The sequence below is a fragment of the Otolemur garnettii genome, unplaced genomic scaffold (genome assembly GCF_000181295.1).
Source record: "Otolemur garnettii isolate 467f Iridium unplaced genomic scaffold, OtoGar3 scaffold00089, whole genome shotgun sequence".
In the NCBI taxonomy this organism is placed as follows: domain Eukaryota; kingdom Metazoa; phylum Chordata; class Mammalia; order Primates; family Galagidae; genus Otolemur; species Otolemur garnettii.
Window position 1 is genome coordinate 2,091,469 of NW_003852484.1, and position 19,064 is coordinate 2,110,532.

The 19,064-nt window shown below is 47.7% G+C and overlaps 1 protein-coding gene across 5 annotated transcripts in view; it reads left to right on the top strand.

The window, feature by feature from the left end:
- The window catches only part of MYLK (myosin light chain kinase), a 217,966-nt gene that overhangs the window by 150,273 nt on the left and 48,629 nt on the right, over nt 1-19,064 (top strand). For all 5 annotated transcript variants that reach the window (XM_023516282.1, XM_023516280.1, XM_023516279.1 and 2 more), the window contains 3 exons: nt 14,807-14,857; nt 15,574-15,701; nt 17,567-17,720. In XM_023516282.1, the coding sequence (XP_023372050.1) occupies nt 14,807-14,857; nt 15,574-15,701; nt 17,567-17,720 (333 nt within the window). The remainder of the gene's footprint in view (nt 1-14,806; nt 14,858-15,573; nt 15,702-17,566; nt 17,721-19,064) is intronic.

The window sequence follows — 19,064 nt, forward strand, 5'->3', positions numbered from 1 at the left end:
TTCAACTTCTCATCACATCCCTGCAAGAGTGTCTCTTAATCTCGCCCTAGCTGCCTCTGCCCTGCCAGGGGGACCTTTCTAAATTACAGCTCTGATCTCACACCTAGTTGAAATGTGTGGTGGCCCAAAGAGCCCACAAAATCCCAACACTGCTCCCCAGCTCATCTGCTCCTGTCTTCTGCTCAGACCAAACTGAGCTCTTGCCTGTGTACTGGACATTCCCAGGTCCTTTCTTAATGCCTTTGCTGTGGCACCTCCCTCATGGGACACCTTTCTAGCAAACTCCCTCTAAAAAGCCCTCAGTCCTGAGTTCTTCCTACTTCAGCTCCAAGCAATAGTCCCTCCTGGCAGGGTCTATTCAAGAGGTTCCTTCCTTCAGAAGGACATGGGCTGCACCTTTGTTCATGGAAAGCCCTTCCTTATGTCTCAGAATCAAACACAGTGTGGTACAGATAGCCAAAGGAGAAAGGAACTTCTCTGTGACCATAGCAGCTACCTTCCTCTTCTGGAGCTCAGCACCTTGGAGCCCACTTATCCACAACGTGCAGTGCCTGGGGCTCACAGTGCTTTTACGGGCCTACCAACTGCTGTGATACCTTATAAAATCAGGAAAAGGTGAACTTTTAAGTCAAAGACAATGTGTTAATTTATAATATTAACATATCATCTTTATACTAATACAGGTGTAGAGTATAACTTACATAATTCAAATATCTGATGATACAGTTAAATATATATATAGGTTGGCCATAAAGTTTGTGTGCAATTTAAAATTACACACTATTTTAAATTGCACATGAACTTTATGGCCATCCTGCCTGTATTTTTTGTTGTTGTTGTTTGTTTGTTTGTTTTGAAACAGAGACAAAAAGTGTCACCCTAGGTAGAGTGCCGCAGCAGTTCACAGCTCCCCACAACCTCAAACTCTTGGGCTTAAGCGGTTCTCTTGCCTCAGCCTCCCAAATAGCTGGGACTACAGGTGCCCGCCACAACACCCAGCTATTTTTTGGTTGTAGTTGTCATTGTTGTTTGGCAGGTCCGGGCTGGATTCAGACCCGCCAGCTCCAGTGTATGTGGCTGGTACCCTAGCCGCTGAGCTACAGTTGCCAAGCCTATGTGATTTTTTTTCTTCATGGGCAGAAGGGACCCATGAAGGCAGAAATGCCTAGAGGCCTCAAAAGTTGTAAGGCAACCCTAGCTTCCTATATGATTTTCAGTCTAATTTTGTCAGCAGAAATATCTTTGGACACCTCCAGTTTTAACAGAGGGTTGGGCATGCCCAGCCACTCTCTGTTTTAAAACAAAAGACTAGACAAGCTCCTAATTACCCATACTAATAGAGGAAAGTAATTGAGCTTGATTAATTCAAGAACTGCTTCTTTTTTCCACTACAAGGCAATGTTTTGTGACCAAGTTTTATTGCTTTCTTTCTTTCCTTTTCTTTTTAAAGCAATTTATTCACCTTCCCAGTGATGAACTTGGGTTATTGAACATACCCCAGCCAGACCATTGGGGGCTACTCAGCACGTTGGGGCAGCCAAGTTGGAATTATAGTTTCTTGTGTGGGAAGCCTCAGATTATCGAGAGTGGTCATTTAGTTGGGCACCATGGTTTACGCCTGTAATCCCAGCACTTTGGGAGACCGAGGTGGGCAGATCACCTGAGTTCATGAGTTGGGGTCTAGCCTGAGCTGGAGCGAGACCCCATTGCTGAAAATAGCCAGGTGTTACGGTGGGTGCCTATAGTCCCAGATAGTTGGGAGGCTGAGGCAAGAGTATTGCTTGAGCCCAAGAGTTAGAGGTTGCTGTGAGCTATGACACCACTGCTCTCTACCAGGGGCAACAAAGTGAGACTCTGTCTCAAAAAAAAAAGAAAAGCCTTATAAGAATGGGTTTATAATTTTATTTCCAAGAGTATTCCTTGGGCCCATGCTGTGATAGTTACAGGAAGATAAAAGCAGAAGAGACATAGGATGTAGGAAGACCACCAGGGATTGTGAATTCCCTGTTGTGACATGGCTGTCCCCTGCCTCTGGGGACAGAAGCAGCAAGTGCAGGAGTTAGGCTGGAGGTCAGCAGCCTCCTGCTCTCACCCGCACACATCCACTCCAGTGAGATCCTGAACCAGATCAGGTGGGGTCAGGGCAGAGCTATGGAGGAGAAAAACAAGCTCCAGACAATGAGCAGAGCAGGAGCTGGGCTCTCTGCCCTGGAGAGCGAGGCTGTGGAAAGCCCCAGGCAAGTTGTCATTGTCAGATCCTGGAGTAGTGCCTGCCCCCTTGGATGGATATTAGAGTCACCGGGGGAGCTTTTAAACCACTCACCTAGGCTGCACCCCAGACTAATTAAATCCAGATCTCAGGGTAGGAGACAGGCTTCAGTGTGTGTTTAGCTTCCCAGGGCCCTCCTGTGTGCAGTCAAGCTGGACACCAGCTGCTCCAGGGAGAAGTCTGGCGTCTGGCACTGTGGTCTTGAGAAGCAGAAGGGCGTCTCCCCTACTGCCTCTGATAAACACAGAGGCACCTGGGAGCCCCTCACCCCAATAACTTCAGGGTGTCTTAGTTGCTGGACAGGAAGGAGAGCAAGGTGCCCTGTGGGCTAGGGTCTGGAAATGGCTAGTGAGACCTGCAGGGGCTGGAGGGACTCAAGCAGTGTTAGGCCAGAAGGAGCAGGGCTGGCAGGAGAACACCAGCTCCCAGAAAACGCACACCCACACTCCTGACTGGGCTGCTCCAGCAGGCTCCGCTGCCCTGCACGAGGGCGTTTCACTCTGTGTAGAGCACCTCCGTGGCAGAGTTAGATATCTTGCCCACAGAGGATGAGCGATGTCTCCATTGCGGTAATGGCAACTTGGTATCCCTTGGCCTGCCCCTCCACCCAGCCCATCACCCAAACCTGCTGGTTCTTGGCGCCTCCACCTGCTTACGAACCTGCACACTTGTCCTTCAGAAGCCTGCACCCTGGGTGCCTGAGGGACACTGTGGGGCTGTGTTCCTGAGGTCTCCCAGGAAGGTGGCTGCCCAGAGATGGGAAATGAAGGAGCTGTCTCTTAGGTCTGTACCCTAGTTCTTTTCTCCCTTTTTGGAATAATTTTTATTGTTTATTAATTACATAAATATATATGTACACATTCTTATGTGAGCATGTTAAGCAGTGTAGAAATACACCACGTACAGTGTGACCGTCTTCTTTCTTCTACCCCCACTTCCACTCACCCCTACAGTGTATTCACTTTGTTACTTTTCTCTGTGCATTTATATATGTGTGTGTGTGTGTGTGTGCCCAGACATGCAAATACTTCAGTTGGGTTTTTCTCCCCCACCGAGATGGGACCACGTGGTCTATACAGCCCCATAACTTGCCTCTCTCTGTTGGCACTGCCGTCCCAGCCCCAGACACCTAACTCCATGAACGCTCTGGATGTGTATGTGTTCATTTTTGCCAAGGGCCGAGAAGTACCTAATCTAAGGAGGAAATTTATGTTTCCTGAGGGAAGGTGGAGTGATTTTCTCATCAAACTGTGGGAGGCCAGACCCCTATCTGCACACTGCCCCAGCTTGCATGTCCAGTCCTCTGAATAAGCTGTAGGTTGTTAGAGTGGATGACACCCACCCACTCTGGGCTGGGAGCCCCCCACCCCCAGCACCAAGGAGCGTGAGCCACATTGATCTGCCCCAACCCAAGCAAGGGACAGGATGAGAGAAAACTGACAAAAGCACAAATCAGAGACCCAGACACCAGCTCACAAGAATAGGAGGGTGGTGGGGGTAGTTTGGGAAGATCTGGGGATGAGAACTCTAGATGGGTCGTGAAAGAGGAGGAGAATGGAGCTGATGTGGTTTGGTTGCAGAGGAATGATGACATTGGAGGGGGAGGAGGAGCCACTGGGGTTTTGGCAGGAAACTGCAGGTGCTAGAGTGAAGGTTGTGGGGGTGCAGAACTCAGGATCACAGTTTACCTAGTACCTCAGTCTATGTCACTTCAGCTGAGTCTCAGGGATGCTATTGGTAATTGTTCCCATTTTGCAGATGAGCAAAACTGAGCATCAGAGAACTAAAATAGTCTTGCCCAAGTCTCATAGTTAGTAAGGTGTGGAGCCATGATTGCAACCCTCATCTATGTCCCCCCGACAAGCCCCTGTGCCTTGCCATAGTCTCAGGACTATTCTCTATGCTGTCCACACAAGGCTGGGCAGAGTGTCCCCCGTCCATGGAGACAGCAGGAGAAGGTGGGGGACTGGCTGATAGGGCTGAGGGAGGTCTGGTCCCCCTTATAGCTGAGGGAGAAGGAGGGCAGTCCCTCGCATGCTTCCCTGGGTCTCCACCCTATCTGGGGGTCTGTTTGCTGCTTGCCTTTCAGGATGCAACAGGATTTTATTTTCAATACCTATTTTGGTATAATTTCAAATTTATAGAAAAGTGGCAAGAATAGTACAAGGAACTCTTATATACTCTTTATTTAGAGTAACCAACTATTTATATTTTGCCCCATTGTTTATCATTGTCTGGGTTATGTTTATTCATTTATTTACTTATTTAGACAGATACCTGCTATTTTAAACCAAGTTAGAGACATCATGCCCTTGACTTCTGTCTCATTCTGTGTCTCCTAAGAACACCATGCAATTATTGTTTTTTGAGACATAGTCTCACTTTATCACCCTCAGTAGAGTGCCATGTTGTCACAGCTCACAGCAACCTCCAATTCCTGGGCTTAGGCGATTCTCTTGCCTCAGCCTCCCAAGTAGCTGGGACTACAGGTACCCTTCACAACACTCAGCTATTTTTTTGCAGTTTGGCTGGAGCCAGGTTCTAACCCTCCACCCTTGGTATATGGGGCTGGTGCCCTACCCACTGAGCCATAGACATCGCCCACAATGCAATTATTGAAATGAAGAAATTTGACATTGAACCACTACTGTTATCTAATTAATGCATGGTCTCCAGTCGGTTTTTGTCATTTCTCCCAATAATGTTCACTATGGCTAGTTTTCTCCTTCTGATGGGAATTTAATACAAACACTCCTGGAGTGCTTTATCCATTCTTCTTGTGGGTCCCCTACTCTCTTTAGAGATAGAACGGAAGAGAAACTCTCAAGCCCCAGAGAGAAACATCCAAGAATCCTCCTCCTGAACTGAGCAGGGTGGGGGAGATGGGAATGCCCCTTAGACTTCCAGATGCTGATTCACTATGATTCCTTCTAGGCAACGCTCAGGCACAAGACATAGCAAGAAAGCCACAGGACTAGAAAGCAGAAGGCGAAGGTCCTGGTTCTTTATAGAAAAGTTGCAGGAATAGTACAAGGAGGCTTGGTGCCCATAGCACAGTGGTTACAGTGCCAGCTACATACACTGAGGCTGGCAGGTTCGAAGCCAGCCTAGGCCAGCTAAATAGCAATGACAACTGCAACAACAACAACAACGAAAGTAGCCGAGTGTTGTGGTGGACGCCTGTAGTCCCAGCTACTTGGGAGGCTGAGGCAAGAGAATCACTTAAGCCCAAGAGTTTGAGGTTGCTGTGAGCTGTGACACTACAGCACTCTTCTGAGGACAACATAGTGAGACTCTGTCTCAAAAAAAAAAAAAAAATAGTACAAGGAATTCTTACGTACTCTTTATTTAGAGTGGCTAGAATGTCATCATTCCTCTTCAACCAAACCACATCAGCTCCATTCTCCTCCTCTTTCATGACCCATCTAGAGTTCTCATGGTGGCTTGGTCAAAGCTTGGGCAGGTGGCTTGGTCAAAGCTCTCCAACCCTTTGGACCTTGGCTTCCTCCCTTGTCACATGGGGAGTTCTCCAGTGGACCCCAGGCCTCTCCCAACTCTGACATCAGGCCACTGGGTGGAAAGCTTTTTGAGTGAAATGGCTTAGGTGAAGTCAGCTCGCTCTTCTTCCTATCTGTGGATGTGTGAAGGAGTCTGAGCCACAGCAAGCATCACTGGGACAGTGCAGCAGCAGAAACATTCCAAAGGGAGGAGGCCTTCCTGGGCTTAGGGTGTCCTTGCGGGAGAGCATGCGAGTGGCTGGGGAGGGAAGGCTAGCATGCTGTCTGTACGCAATGCTGTTGATGAATTTAAGAAGTGGTTTTAGGAAATTCAGATGAGGCGATGCCAATTTGGTAACAGATCTGGAGATTCCTCCCAGCAGGCTATAAAAGCGGAGGGTCTTTTGGAAAAGTGAGAAATGAGCATCTATTGCGACTTTACAACTTGAGTGCAGGAACCAGGTCCTGTCCATCTCCAAAACTTCAGTGTCTGGCCCCTGTGCACATTTATAATAAATATTTGCTTTTCCAAGACAGTTCATGAGTCCCACGCTTCAAGGGTCCCTCCCTCCTCTGTGGTGCTTTAAAGGATGATGGGGGTAGAATGTCACTTTATATTCCAGGCCTGACCTTTCCCTGAGCTTTCCTCCTGACATTGATTGCTTTGGACCATCCTAGATTATACCTTTACGTATCTCTGTCCTGACCTCTTGTATGTGTCTCTCTAAAACCAAAACCTGTGTCAACTTGAAAGCATCTTTGGATATCAGAAATAGCATCAAGTTTTTATAAAGGGTTTCCCCAGAACCAAATCTTTCTCTTAAACATTCTCTGCAGGTCATGGGGAATATTAAGTCTTGGCAGGATTCATACGGCTGGAAGGCAATGCTAGAGAGGTTGGGATGTGGTATTAAGGCTTGCCTGACAGTGAAAGGAGAGAAGCAGGGTATTTCCATGAATCTTTCTGGAAGTTGGTGTAGACTCTCAAGTCACTCCTTTCTGTAAAGACAGAGAATACCTAGCCCCACCCCCACCCCCCAGGACACATAGCCACCAGGTGACTACCCCTGGCTCCTTCCCCAGCTCTCCCAGAATCTCCCATAAGGAAGCCAGGTGGCCAGAGGGTCCTCCCCCGGGAGGGCCTGGGGGCACCCGCCAGCCAGTGCTGGCACTGCTGGGCCTGGGGTGCTGGGCTACCCCTTTCACAGGCATCCAATGTTCTGTGTCCTGAGGGGTTGGGAATGGATGTTTGCATAACAAGAGGAGAGTGTTTTTCTGGAATTTTCTTGTGTGACATCCTTTGCTATGAAGGGAGGTGGGTGGGAAATTTGCCCAGAGATGTTAATGCTGAGAAGACAATCAGTATTTCTCCCCAAGTCTATAAAGACAACCTAGAAGGGGCTGGTGTGTGCAGCGGAGAGGGTCAAGTCACCAGGGCCCTGAACCCACCCAGACTCAGCCTCCCACCCCAGGGGCCCTTGTGCCTCTGGCTCTGATATAGCCTTCTGGGCCTCATGCTCCTTCCACATTCAGTGCAATTTAAGTCCTGTTCAGGAGCCTTTGGCAGAAAATTGATGCTGGTTTTGGGAATTGTGAAGAGCTTATTGTCTATTTTTAGCTAACTACCTAAAAAGGGCAATGTCCCCAGAGAGGCAGAGATCCAGGGACCTGCCTGTACCCAGGCAGGTCAGGCTCGCTCCCTAATTCTCCCTTCTCTTTGTTATCGCAGCCCCTCTGCCTCTGTGGGAACTACCTGCAGGCTCTGCACACATCTTAAAAGCACTTTCTCTGGTCTGTCTGGCCTGCTGATTTTCTGTATTTAAGAGATAGGGACTCAGGTGCCTTTAGACTGAGCAATCTAGAGACTTCCATGGGGTACTGACCTTCCTCCCTCCCAGGACAGAAGGAAGGGTCACAAGGACATTTAGGAAACTGACCTCCCTAGTGCTGCTCCAGACTTCCTAGGAGGCTTCCAAATGTGATGCTTTGGTGATGATTTTATTGGGCTGCTTCACTTCTTGTAAGCTTGGTCTCCTATCTAGAATGGAAGGCTCAGCACCTGGCAGTTTTGATCCAGGGGGTGACAGAGCATAGGCTTCTTCTTTTCATGGAAAGTTACACGAGACTTGAAGCCCCAAGGCCACATCTCTCAGCATCAGAGGCCAGGGCTGGGGTGGAATGTTCCTTGGGAATTCCCAGGTTAACATTTACTTTGGGGTCCCCCTCAAGGAGGTTCTCTTTTATAGCTATTTTTCAGAAAGCACTAGTTTCCATGATGGGCCCAGGGAATACAGAAGGTAGACCCTATTCTGTCCTCAGGAAGCTGGGTGTGTTGGGGGCAGGTTTCTGCAGTGAGAGTCTTGCAATGAGAGCCACTGTGGTAGGACAGGAACCCAGCCTGATGGGGTGATGGAGACCTGTGAGACTTGCCTGAAGAATGTGTAGCCTAGGGAAGAGGGGCCAGCATGCACAGGGAACTGAAGGCAATTGGCAAGTGTCACAGAAACTGGAAAACATTCAGCATAGAGTACAGAGTGGTGCCGCCCAAGACATGGTGTAGGGACCAGTAGCATTAGCAGTGCCTGGAAGCCTTTTGGAAGCCCCAAATCTCTGTTTTGAGCAAGTTTTCCAGGTGATCATAATACCCAGTAAAGTTTGAGAACTATCAATGTCGAATATTGAGGGCATGATGAAGAGTGTTCCCCGAGAGAGAGCAGCAAAAAAAAAAAAAAAAAAAAGGCAGGAGAAGAAAGCCAGAGACAGTTTTTGAAGACCTTTTAAGATAAGTTGAACTTGACCATGAGTGGCAGTGGGCAGCCGCTGGTGAGGTTTAAACAGTGAAGTGACATCAGACTTGCATTTGAGAAAGATCACATTGGTCACAGGTTGACAGATGTGGTAGGAGGATGGGGAGCCAGAAGCCTAGAGGTTCTGGCTGTCCAGGTGGGATTAGAATGGTAGTGGTGGGAATGAGGAAGGTGGCAGAGTGAGGTGTTAGGTGATGGAATCAACAGGCATTAGTGAGTGGACATGGGCAGGGAAGGGGCCTTGGGAGGAACAGGGATGAGGAGCAGGTTTGGGGACAAGATCTTGGATTTGATTCTGCACCTACTGGGCTAGCAGTATGTGCTTGGCATTTCTCAGGGAGATGATGGTCAGGTAGTTGGATGTATAGGTGCAGGCTCAGGAAAGCAGAGAATGGAAGGAGGAACTCATAAGAGCAGCAGTGAGCAAAGTACCCAAGGCATCAGAGTTTCAGGAGGGTATGGGGCTTGGGGCTTGCTGCAGGGGAAGGTACCTGCATCCCTTCTCTGAGGGGCAGCTCCATAGAGGCAAGATGCACTGCCCTCTCTGCTCACCCAGGGGCCAGTGGCCACCATGCAGTTTGCAAAGATGGTTGGGTTTTATTTTCCTTCTGGGATATGCGTCTCTAACAGTATAGACAATTTGGGGTATCAGAGAAGGGGATAAGAGATGAAGGACTGTCAGCAACAATAGAATGATAAGAAGATGAATCTAGAGGAGAGGGAACTAGTTAGGGACCCAAGGAGTACTGAGAGTTTGGAAGGAGTACAAGGTGCAGCATGACAGATCTCCTGCAAGTGGAAAGCTGAACTGATCAACAGTGTGGCACACTGAATGGTTGAAGAAGCTAATTTGGTCCCAGAGGATAAGGAAGTCCTCTGGGGATGTTTGTTTGGGAAAGAGGGGTGGGGGAAGGGCTGGTCTTAGAGCATCATGTTACACTTTTTTACAAGGCATTTTATTTATTCCTCCCATATTTTTTAAGTGAGGAACTGGAGCTCTGAGAGGTCAAATAATATGCTTTAAGTCTTGCAGCTCAGGGAATGCCAGGGTATTTGAACCCAAGTCCACCTGCAGAGCCTATACCCCCTCTGCAGTTCTGCAGAGGGACAGAGAAGGGTTTCAGAGGCCTGGGGGTGGGGCTGGAGCAGAGTGTCAGCTGGAGGAAGGAGAAGTAGGAAGGAAACAGCTATGCCCTGGGCAACAGGAGGCTTAAGCCCTGTTGCTAGCTCACCACATCTGGTTTTATGTGAACCCAGCAAGTCACCTGATTTTTTATGGGATTCCATCTCCTTTTTCATGAAATGGAAACATCATGAGATGCCCTGCTAGTTTGGTTGGGATAAGTTAGAAATTCCTTCTTGGAAAGCCAGTTTTAGAAACAGGTGACTGCTGTCTCTTGTAAGCAAAGAAAACAATTAATGGATTTCAGCAGATGGTCCTATAAAATATATATAGAATAAGATACAGAACATTGTTAACATTTAAAATTTTTTTTGCTGATAGGAACCAAACCAGCTTTAAATGCTAACCAATTCAAACAGCAGTAGTTCCAATTTTATAGAACAAACATAAAAACGCGGCCTTCAGTCCCATTTAGCTGTAACATTGAAAGATAGATACTGGTTAGGGCTCTATTCTAACCACATAGTTTTACCCAGAGATCCAAGCACAGCACAGGACTTTGGGGTCCCTTGGTTTCACACTATGATGCTGCCCTTAACTCTTTAGCCCCCAGTTCACCACTCTAGGCACTGTCAACCTCCTCCCTCCCCCACTGCTGCCACCCCACTGTCTGATCCACAGCTGTGTGAGATTGCTAGCACTGCCATGCAAAGTGCCACAGACTGGGGGGTTTAAGCAACAGAATTGTATTTTTTCATAGTTCTGGATGCTGGAAGTCCAAGATCAAGGTTTCTGAGGCCTCTCTTCTGGACTTATAAATGGCTACATTTCCCTATTCCCCTCAGGGTCTTCCCTCTGTGCAGGCGTATGTTGGTGTCTGTCTCTGTCTCTGTTTCTTGTGTCTCTCTCTATCCTAATCTCTTCTTTAAGGATGATAGACAGATAGGATTAGGACCTACCCTAATGGCCTCATTTTAACTTAATCCCCTCTTCTAAGGCCTTATCTCTAAATAGAGTCCCATTCTGAGGTCCTGGGAGTTAGGTTTCAACATGCAAATCTGGGGGGACACAGTTCAGCCCTTAACACCTGCCATCCACGCAGCTCCACTGAACAGATGGCCTTCTCTCCACAGAGGCAAGTGGGTCCTGGCTCTGGCAGAGGTGCTCTGCTCTCAGCTGAGAGCCTCCCTCTCCCCAGCAGTCATAAAAGAAGGGGGCAGGACCTTTGTGGCTTAGCCAGGCACAGGTGCCCCGGACCCCAGCTGGTCTCCCCGACAGTGACTTGGCTTCCCCTGCTGTCCCCACCAGCGTCGCTGGGCTCTCCCTCTTCCCTGAGTCCTAGCCTTCTAACCTGTCTTCTCTCTTCTCTCTCATCTTGGCAGAGACCTCAGCTTGGCATTTCCTCTGTCACCCTGTTTCTCTTTGTCCTTCACCTCAGAATTCTGATGGACTAATTGACTCCCCCATTTCCTTGAGAAGCTCCTCAGGAGTGACTTTGGACCACACGTCCACTGAGTCTTTCCAGTGTCACCATCACTCCTTGCTGGTCATACCTGGAGCCCTTCCCAGCATCCATCCCCCCATCCCTTGCTGCAGGGACATTCCTCCTACTCTGGGTCCCTCCACAGCCCTCTCCTTCACCCTGGCTCCTCCCTGAGGGCCCTGCCCCTTCCCATCTGTCATCGCATTCTCTTTCCCCAAAGGACTGACCCGTCCCCACCATTCCATTATAATGCATGTTATATCTTTCTGGATCTGTTACTTCTTGTCTCCACCAGTCTCTCTCTACAATTCTAATCCTGAGCTTCTAGCCAACAGACAGATTCAGGATTTTTCATCTACCAAATTTACTTGACAAAACCAAACTACTCATGTTTCACTCCTAAATTTCATGTTCCTTCAGTATGATTTTCCCCACATAGCTAAGCAAGACATTCGTGGGTAATCTCTGCACCTCCCTCTTGTTTAGCCCCCTAAATTCTTTTCATTTTTCCTCTATCTCTCATTGTGTCTTTTGTTTTGCATAAATCTTGATCAGTGCCTTCTGAGGTATGGCAGAGTGGCCTTCTAATTGGACATGTCCCTCAAGAGTTGGAGAGAGTGGCCAGGTGAGGTAGCTCATGCCAGTAATCCTAGCACTCTGGGAGGCGTAGGCAGGTAGATTGCTTGAGCTCAGGAGTTGGAGACCAGCCTGAGCAAGAATGAGACCCCATCTCTACTAAAAATTAAAAAAATAGTACACAGGTGTTGTGGTGGGCACCTGTAGTCTTAGCTACTGGGAGGCTGAGGCAAGAGGGTTACCTGAACCTAAGAGTTTGAGATTGCTGTGAGCTATGATGATGCCACAGCACTCTACCCGTATGTTTATGGAGCATTTTTTGTTGTTGTTGTTGTTGTTTGTTTGTTTGTTTGTTTGAGACAGAGTCTCAACCTGTCACCCTGGGTAGAGTACCCTGGCATCATCATAGCTCACAACAATCTCCTACTCTTGGGCTCAAGCAATCCTCTCATCTCAGTTTTTCTATTTTTAGTAGAGACAGGGTCTTGCTCTTGCTCAGGCTGGTCTTGAACTTGTGAGCTCAAGCAATCACCCACCTCAGGCTCCCAGAGTACTAAGATTACAGATGTGAGCCACTGTACCCGGCTGTTTTTTGAGCAGTTTGAAGGCAAGTTGCACACACAACACCCTCTCTACCTGAATGCTTCGGAGTGGATTTCCTTCAAAGACAATCTCTCATAAAGCCACAGTTTGATGATTAAAATAAAAAATTAACACTGATATAATACTATCATCTAATGTATTGACCTCATTCAAATGTTACCAGTTATCCTATAAATGTTTTTTAAGGCAAAAGAAAACTAACCTTTCTTGTGGACCACCCGTCTTGACCTTTCAGGCCTCAAGCCCTTCCATTTGTATGGCTTTGTCCTCGGTTTCTGATCAGCAATGCGTACTGACTGGCATTTGCCTGGCACATAGTAGGCCCTCAGTAAACTTTTAGAGATAAATGGATAAATCAATAATGGCAATGAGCCAAAATGAACTTGGTAGAAGCCAGCCTCACCATGGGCTTAATGAACTGCGCAGCCGGTGGTCATCAACTCTGTGATCTCAGGATGCTTCTGTCAGGGGTCACCTCCTACAACAGTCCTCTGGGGCTGTGCAGCTGGGTAACAGCATCTTCCCAGTGTAGAAATGCACAACTGATAATCCAGTAACTTAGCTGTCCCACCTGTGTCTCTGAGCACCTCCACATCCAAACTAGGACATGGCCCCACTTCTCTATAATCTGTGGTGATGAAGCTATGTGGATGGATAACTGTTATTATTAACCCACTCATTCATTCAACAAATAGTTACCGAGTGCCAGCTGTGTGCCCGCCACATTAGCTATACTGCAGGGAACCAAAAAAGAGGTCCTGCCCTCAAAGGGCTTACAGTTACAGGGAGAAGAGTAAAGAGGAAATAAAGAAGTAAATCCACAGTCTGTCACATGGTGACCAGTGCCACAGGGGATAACAGTGCTAGGTAGGGATGATAAGGGGTGCTAGGGCCGCTGTTGGATAGGGTGCATAGGGACCATCTCAATGGTGCAGTGGCTCTTTCCCATTTTTTGTATTAAGTATAACCTCCCTGCAGTAAGCTTCACCCTTTTTGGTATGCAGGTCTGTGAGTCTTGGCAAACTCATAAAATAATGTGACTCAACTGCAATTAGGATAGGGTCCCATCACGTCAAAATGTTTCTGTTCCCCTTCACAGTCACCTGCTCCCCACCCATCTCTGGTGACCATTAATCTGGACTCCATCTCCACAGTTTTGCCTGTTCTAGAATGTTTATAAATAGATAATACACCACATAGTCTTTTGAGCCTGACTTCTCTGAGCAGAAAAGAAAATCACTGTGATTCATCCATGTTGTATGTATCAGTAGTTTGTTCCTTTTTATTTATCTGGATTTTTTTTTTTTTATTGCGACAAGATCTCACTCTGTCACCCAGGTAGAGTGCAGGGGCATCATTACAGTTCACAGCAATCTCTAAGTTATGGGCTTGAGTGATCTTCCTGCCTCGATCTCCCAAGTAGCTGAGACTACAGGTGCCTCCACATTCAGCTAAATTTTCTATTTTTGTAGCAACAGGGTCTTGCTCTTGGTTGGGCTTTTTCCTTTTTGATCTTGTAGGCAGACCACACAGTTCTTCCATTTGCCAGCAGAGGGATATTTGCATACCTTCTTGTTTGGGGCAATTGTAAATAAAGCCCCTATGAACATTTGCATACAGGTATTTGGGTACGCGTAGGTTTTCCTTTCACTTGGATGAATAAGTTAAATAACTTCTGAGCAAAACCCTGAAAGAAATGAAAGCAAGCCATGAAGATTGTTGTTGGATGGGGATTGGAGGGATCACTTCTGAGGTTTATCTTACAGGGGTACAAGTGAATCTTTCTAAGAGTAGAATGTGAACGTTTTAAAACAATAACTGAGAAAATGAAAAAAAAAAAGATTGTTGTTGGAGCGGAACGTACCATAGTATTATTTAGGCAAGGGAATAGAATTGTGTTGCAAAACTTTTCTGTTTGACTCATTTTTCTTATTTGAGTTATTGGAGGAAGTGGGGGTAGGAAGGGAGGAGAGCATTCATTCATTCATTCATTCATCCATTCAAAAAAACATTTTAAAAAAATGAAAGCTGCCAGGCCACAGTCTGTGACCTAAAGGAAGCCTGAGACCCCTGGATCCACACCAAAGGCTAATTTTAGTTGGTTTATCTGACATAATTTCCTTTCCGAGTTTCCTGAAAGTTATAGTGAGAAAGTCGTTAGTGAGTTTGGAGTTATCATCTTTGAATAGGACTACGGGAACTAAAGCGTATTTGATAGTTTTATCTCATTGAGGCTCCGGAGACCCTTCCAGATACCCCAGAAAACTGATGCTCATTCTCTTGTGAGGTTGTCTGCATGAGAGGCAAGATTGCTAGAAAGACATATTCCAGTAAGGGCTCTCCCTAGATGAGGGGCCAGTGGACAAGATTGCATCCTCCTGTCCTTCTCGGATCAGGAGCTTTGTGGGGAAAACTATGGAAAATAACTTGTAAAATTCTTTGTTTCAGGTGATGCAACTGTGAAAAAGAAACCTACCCCCAAGACACCGCCGAAGGCAGGTAATTGGCTGCAGCAGTATCTTAGGACCAAGGACTTATCTATATAAGGGATTTTTTTCTTTATCATAGAAAGAGTGCTATACTGACCACTTTGGTATGTGATCCCAGAAGACACCCCAAAGACCCCCAGTTCACGCTCTGTATTATTCAGGCTGAATTTGTTCTGTGAGCAAGCCTCTGTACAGCCCAGCCTGCCCACCACCATCCCGCTTTGTTTTCTCTGCTTCCCCTGTGTGGACAGCAGCCCCCAGGGCTTGGAGCTGTCCTCCCCCTGTGCAGGGCTGCCCCGTCTGTGTACTGTCTTTGTGCCTTGCTCTGTGCATCCTTGTTGTATGAAGGACACATCCTTGTCCATTTCCTATAGAAAGACACTTGAGGATGTGACATTGAGCCTGTCAGCCAGGGTGACCTGGAGTTTAGAAGTCAAGGTGCTACTTTATGAATAAATGAGTTAGGGCGTTGATTCAAAAAATTAGGGTAAGACACAAATTCCAGCATAATTAGTAAATAGAGCATGCTGCCATGTAAATTGTGCAGGTTCCTTCCAGGGCAATCACAAACCTATTGGTGTGTGAGCCAGGGTCAGTGCCCCTAATTGTCCCCTAAGGAGTCTGCAAGCTGAGACAGGAGCCAAGACACCACTGTGGACAGTGGCACCCAGTGAGATCAGAATGTCTGCGGCTCCTTCTCACCCACTTTCTATCCCATCCTCTCAGCAATGCCTCCTCAGATCATCCAGTTTCCTGAGGACCAAAAGGTGCGTGCAGGAGAATCCGTGGAGCTGTTTGGTAAAGTGGCGGGCACCCAGCCCATCACCTGCACCTGGATGAAGTTCCGAAAGCAGGTTAGTAACAGAGGGGGTTGCCCTACAGCCCCTGGGCCAAAAGGAGTGAGGGATACTATAATGGGAGGTGGGAGAGACCCTCACCCACCCATCGCCTACCGCCAAGCCTGAGTTCGCACTAACCTTTTCTTCTGACTACCGATAATCCCTGGCTTTATGGAGCATTTATGTAGTAGAGAAATATGTGAAGGAAAAATAGGAACCATCCTTGGCCCCCATCTGATACTGCCATCATAGTCTTGAATCCTGCTCAGAATCAGAAAAATCGAACCAGTGACCTAAGGTGGCCTCCTAGATTCCATGAGCTTTCTATGACTATGTGCCAGCCCACTGGTTCCTGTTGGACACCAGCTTAAACTTACCACATACCAAAGGGAGAAAAGTGAATCTGAATGTTTGGATAGATAAATTATACAGTACATCGAATTTTGACTTACTGCCCCAGAAATATAGCTATAACCTATAATGATGGCTCCTATGGGGAAATGTTTGAATTTCTAAACAAGTAGTCTAGGAAGGAACTTGTGGAGCCCGACCAACCCACCGATTTATGTTGGCAGGGTGTCCTGTGTGCAGAATCAGCAGAGACCTGGGCTGGGGCTGGCACAGGCACAGGAACTTGATAGAAGGGGTGAAGGTTTATTCTGGGCCCTCTAGTGCTCTGTTTCCAAACCATTCGAATTCTCCTAGGCCCAGAGACAAGCAGCTGAATACTTATCAGGGAGGAAAGTGGGGTTGGTCTCAAAAGAGGGAGATGAGAAATTGGCCTTTAGCACCCCAAAGAACACTTGCCCTGAGCTATGTCGAGGCTACTTTACCTGAAATAAGATAGAATTTCATCACTTGTCAGGGATATTCAGCCAAGTTCTAGCACTGTCCATCAGAACCTTCTACGGTGATGGAAATGTTCGTTATCTGTGCTGTCCAGTGTGGTAGCCACTGGTCCTATGTGGCTACTGAACACTGAAAAGGTACCTAGTGTAATTTAGGACCTAAATTTTTAATTTTAATTAATTAAAATTGTTATAACAGCCCTGTTGATATATAATTCATATATCATCAAACACACCCTTTTAAAGTGTACAAGTCAGTGGTTTTTAGTATCTTCGCAAGTTTGTGTAAGCATCATCGCCATTATCTAATTCTAGATTTTTTTATCACCCCAGTGATATTTTTATCACCCCAGTGAGGAACCCCAGACCCATTAGCAGTCATTCCTCCCCTTCCCCAGCCCCTGAAAACCACTTACCTACTTCGTGTCTCCATAGATTTGCCTGTTTTAGACATTTTGTATAAACAGAATCATACAGTATTTCATCTTTTATGTATAGCTTTTTCTTTGAATTTTACATGTTTTCAGGGCTCATCCATGTTAGAGCATGAATCAGTAATTCATCCCTTTTATGGATGAACAATATTTCATTGTCTGAATAGACAACATTCTGTTTATCTGTTCATCGGCTGAAGGACACTGGGTTGTTTCCACTTAACTAATTAAGTGGCCACATGTGGCTAGTGGCTACTGCCTTGGACAGCATGAAAGAGGTTAGAACCTGCTGGGGTCGCCTGTGATTGAGCCTTTTTAGACACATTCAACCATCTCATCCCAGAGCAGTGGGGGGAGGCTGGGGCGCGCCTGAGCTGCACGCTGGGGACAGCAAGTGCTGGGATGGTTCCCGTGCCCTGTCCCTGCCCAGCACCCTCAGGGCGGCCTGGTTCTGCATGCAGGAAAGTGTAGAGTCCAGATCAGACTGAGGCCCCACAGCTTGTCCAGCTGCCTCTTGAGGGAGCAGGCAGTGGGGAAGGTACCCTCCTGTCCTGGCCCATGCTCCAGCACCTGCTTCACCCTCCCTTGCCCCCCCCAGATCCAGGAGAGTGAGCACATCAAGGTGGAGAGCAATGAGAACGGCAGCAAGCTCACCATCCTTGCCGCACGCCAGGAGCACTGTGGCTGCTACACCCTGCTGGTGGAGAACAAGCTGGGCAGCAGGCAAGCCCAGGTCAACCTCACCGTCGTGGGTGAGTCTGGGGGCCAGAGGGTGTGGGGAAGCCTGCACGCCCCCAGTCAGGACACTTGCAGAAAGGAGATAGCATCGCCCACAGACCTGCTACTGTCTCTGCTGACCTCCAGGCCCAGCTGAGGGGTCAGTGCTGGTCACAGATCCTCTTCCTTGTCTCTGACTAGTGTCCTCCCCCATTCTCTACAGTGGCTATTCCTCCCCCACTGCCTTATAGGCCTCAGCCTCTAGCCTCAGAGAAATTGAAGACATGGGGCATGCGCCTGCTCAGCTTCTTGGCCACACCTATAGGTGTCTGCTTCTGTGCCCATACTAACTCCACCCTCCAGGTGCTGGGCACGGCCCACCCTTGTCCCTCCTGAGGCTGCTCCTTTCTCTCTGGCTCCCAGGCCCTTGGGACCACACCATTTCTGCTTCTCTCTTCTCAACTTTAGCAGACCATAAATGTCACCATCTTAGTGAAATGCACAGGCCTGAACAACTCCCTCTGGCCACCCAACCTTCTCTCTTTCTCCATGGCCAAACCTCTGATGGGAGCAAGTCTCTACCCACCCTGCTTCTTCCCCTCTGGTGCCCTCTAGCTCCTGCGATCCCAGACCCTATTAGTCTGCTAGGAGGCACTATGACTTCCTAATCCTGACTGCACTCATTTTCCTGATTGTCACCTACATCCCAGCATTGAGTTGTTACATCTCCAGACTGATTCTCAAGTTCACTTTTCCCTCTCTTTCCTAATCAACATTTTCTTGCCCTACTCAGTTCTCCCCTGGAACCTCAAAATAGCTTTCTAGCCAGTCTCCTGCTGTCAGTCCCTCTTGGCTCCAGTCCCCCATGTGGCAGGTGCTCAGCTGGACAGGAGACCAGCTTATGCATTGGTGAGCCTTTGTATGTTGCGCGCATGAAAGTGACGAGTGTTTACTGATGTTTGTGAGACCCAAGGGGTTTCCCCCTTTGTCCTTGGCTTTCAAGTCATAAGGTACCTTTGTAAAAATTAGGAAAAGGGGACCCGCTGGGCAAAGTGAAAGGCCTCGCCCCTGGGCATACCACCTAGTCTTGGGGAACCCCTCTAGGTCCCTGCATGCAGAGCACAAAACTCCCAACTGTGTGTGCTGGTCCTGACCTGGACTCTGCTTGCTAGACTTTCCTGTATGTGTTCCTTGTGCACACACGTGAGCACACAAAACAAAAGGATCTGCTGATAACAGGGCTCATGGTGGTCAGAAATTTTTCCCCGGAACCTCTCTTGTGGAGGTGTCTAGGCATGAAGTGACTCTTTTTTTTTTTTTTTTTTTTTGAGACGGAGCCTCAAGCTATCCCCCTGGGTAGAGTGCCATGGCATCACGCT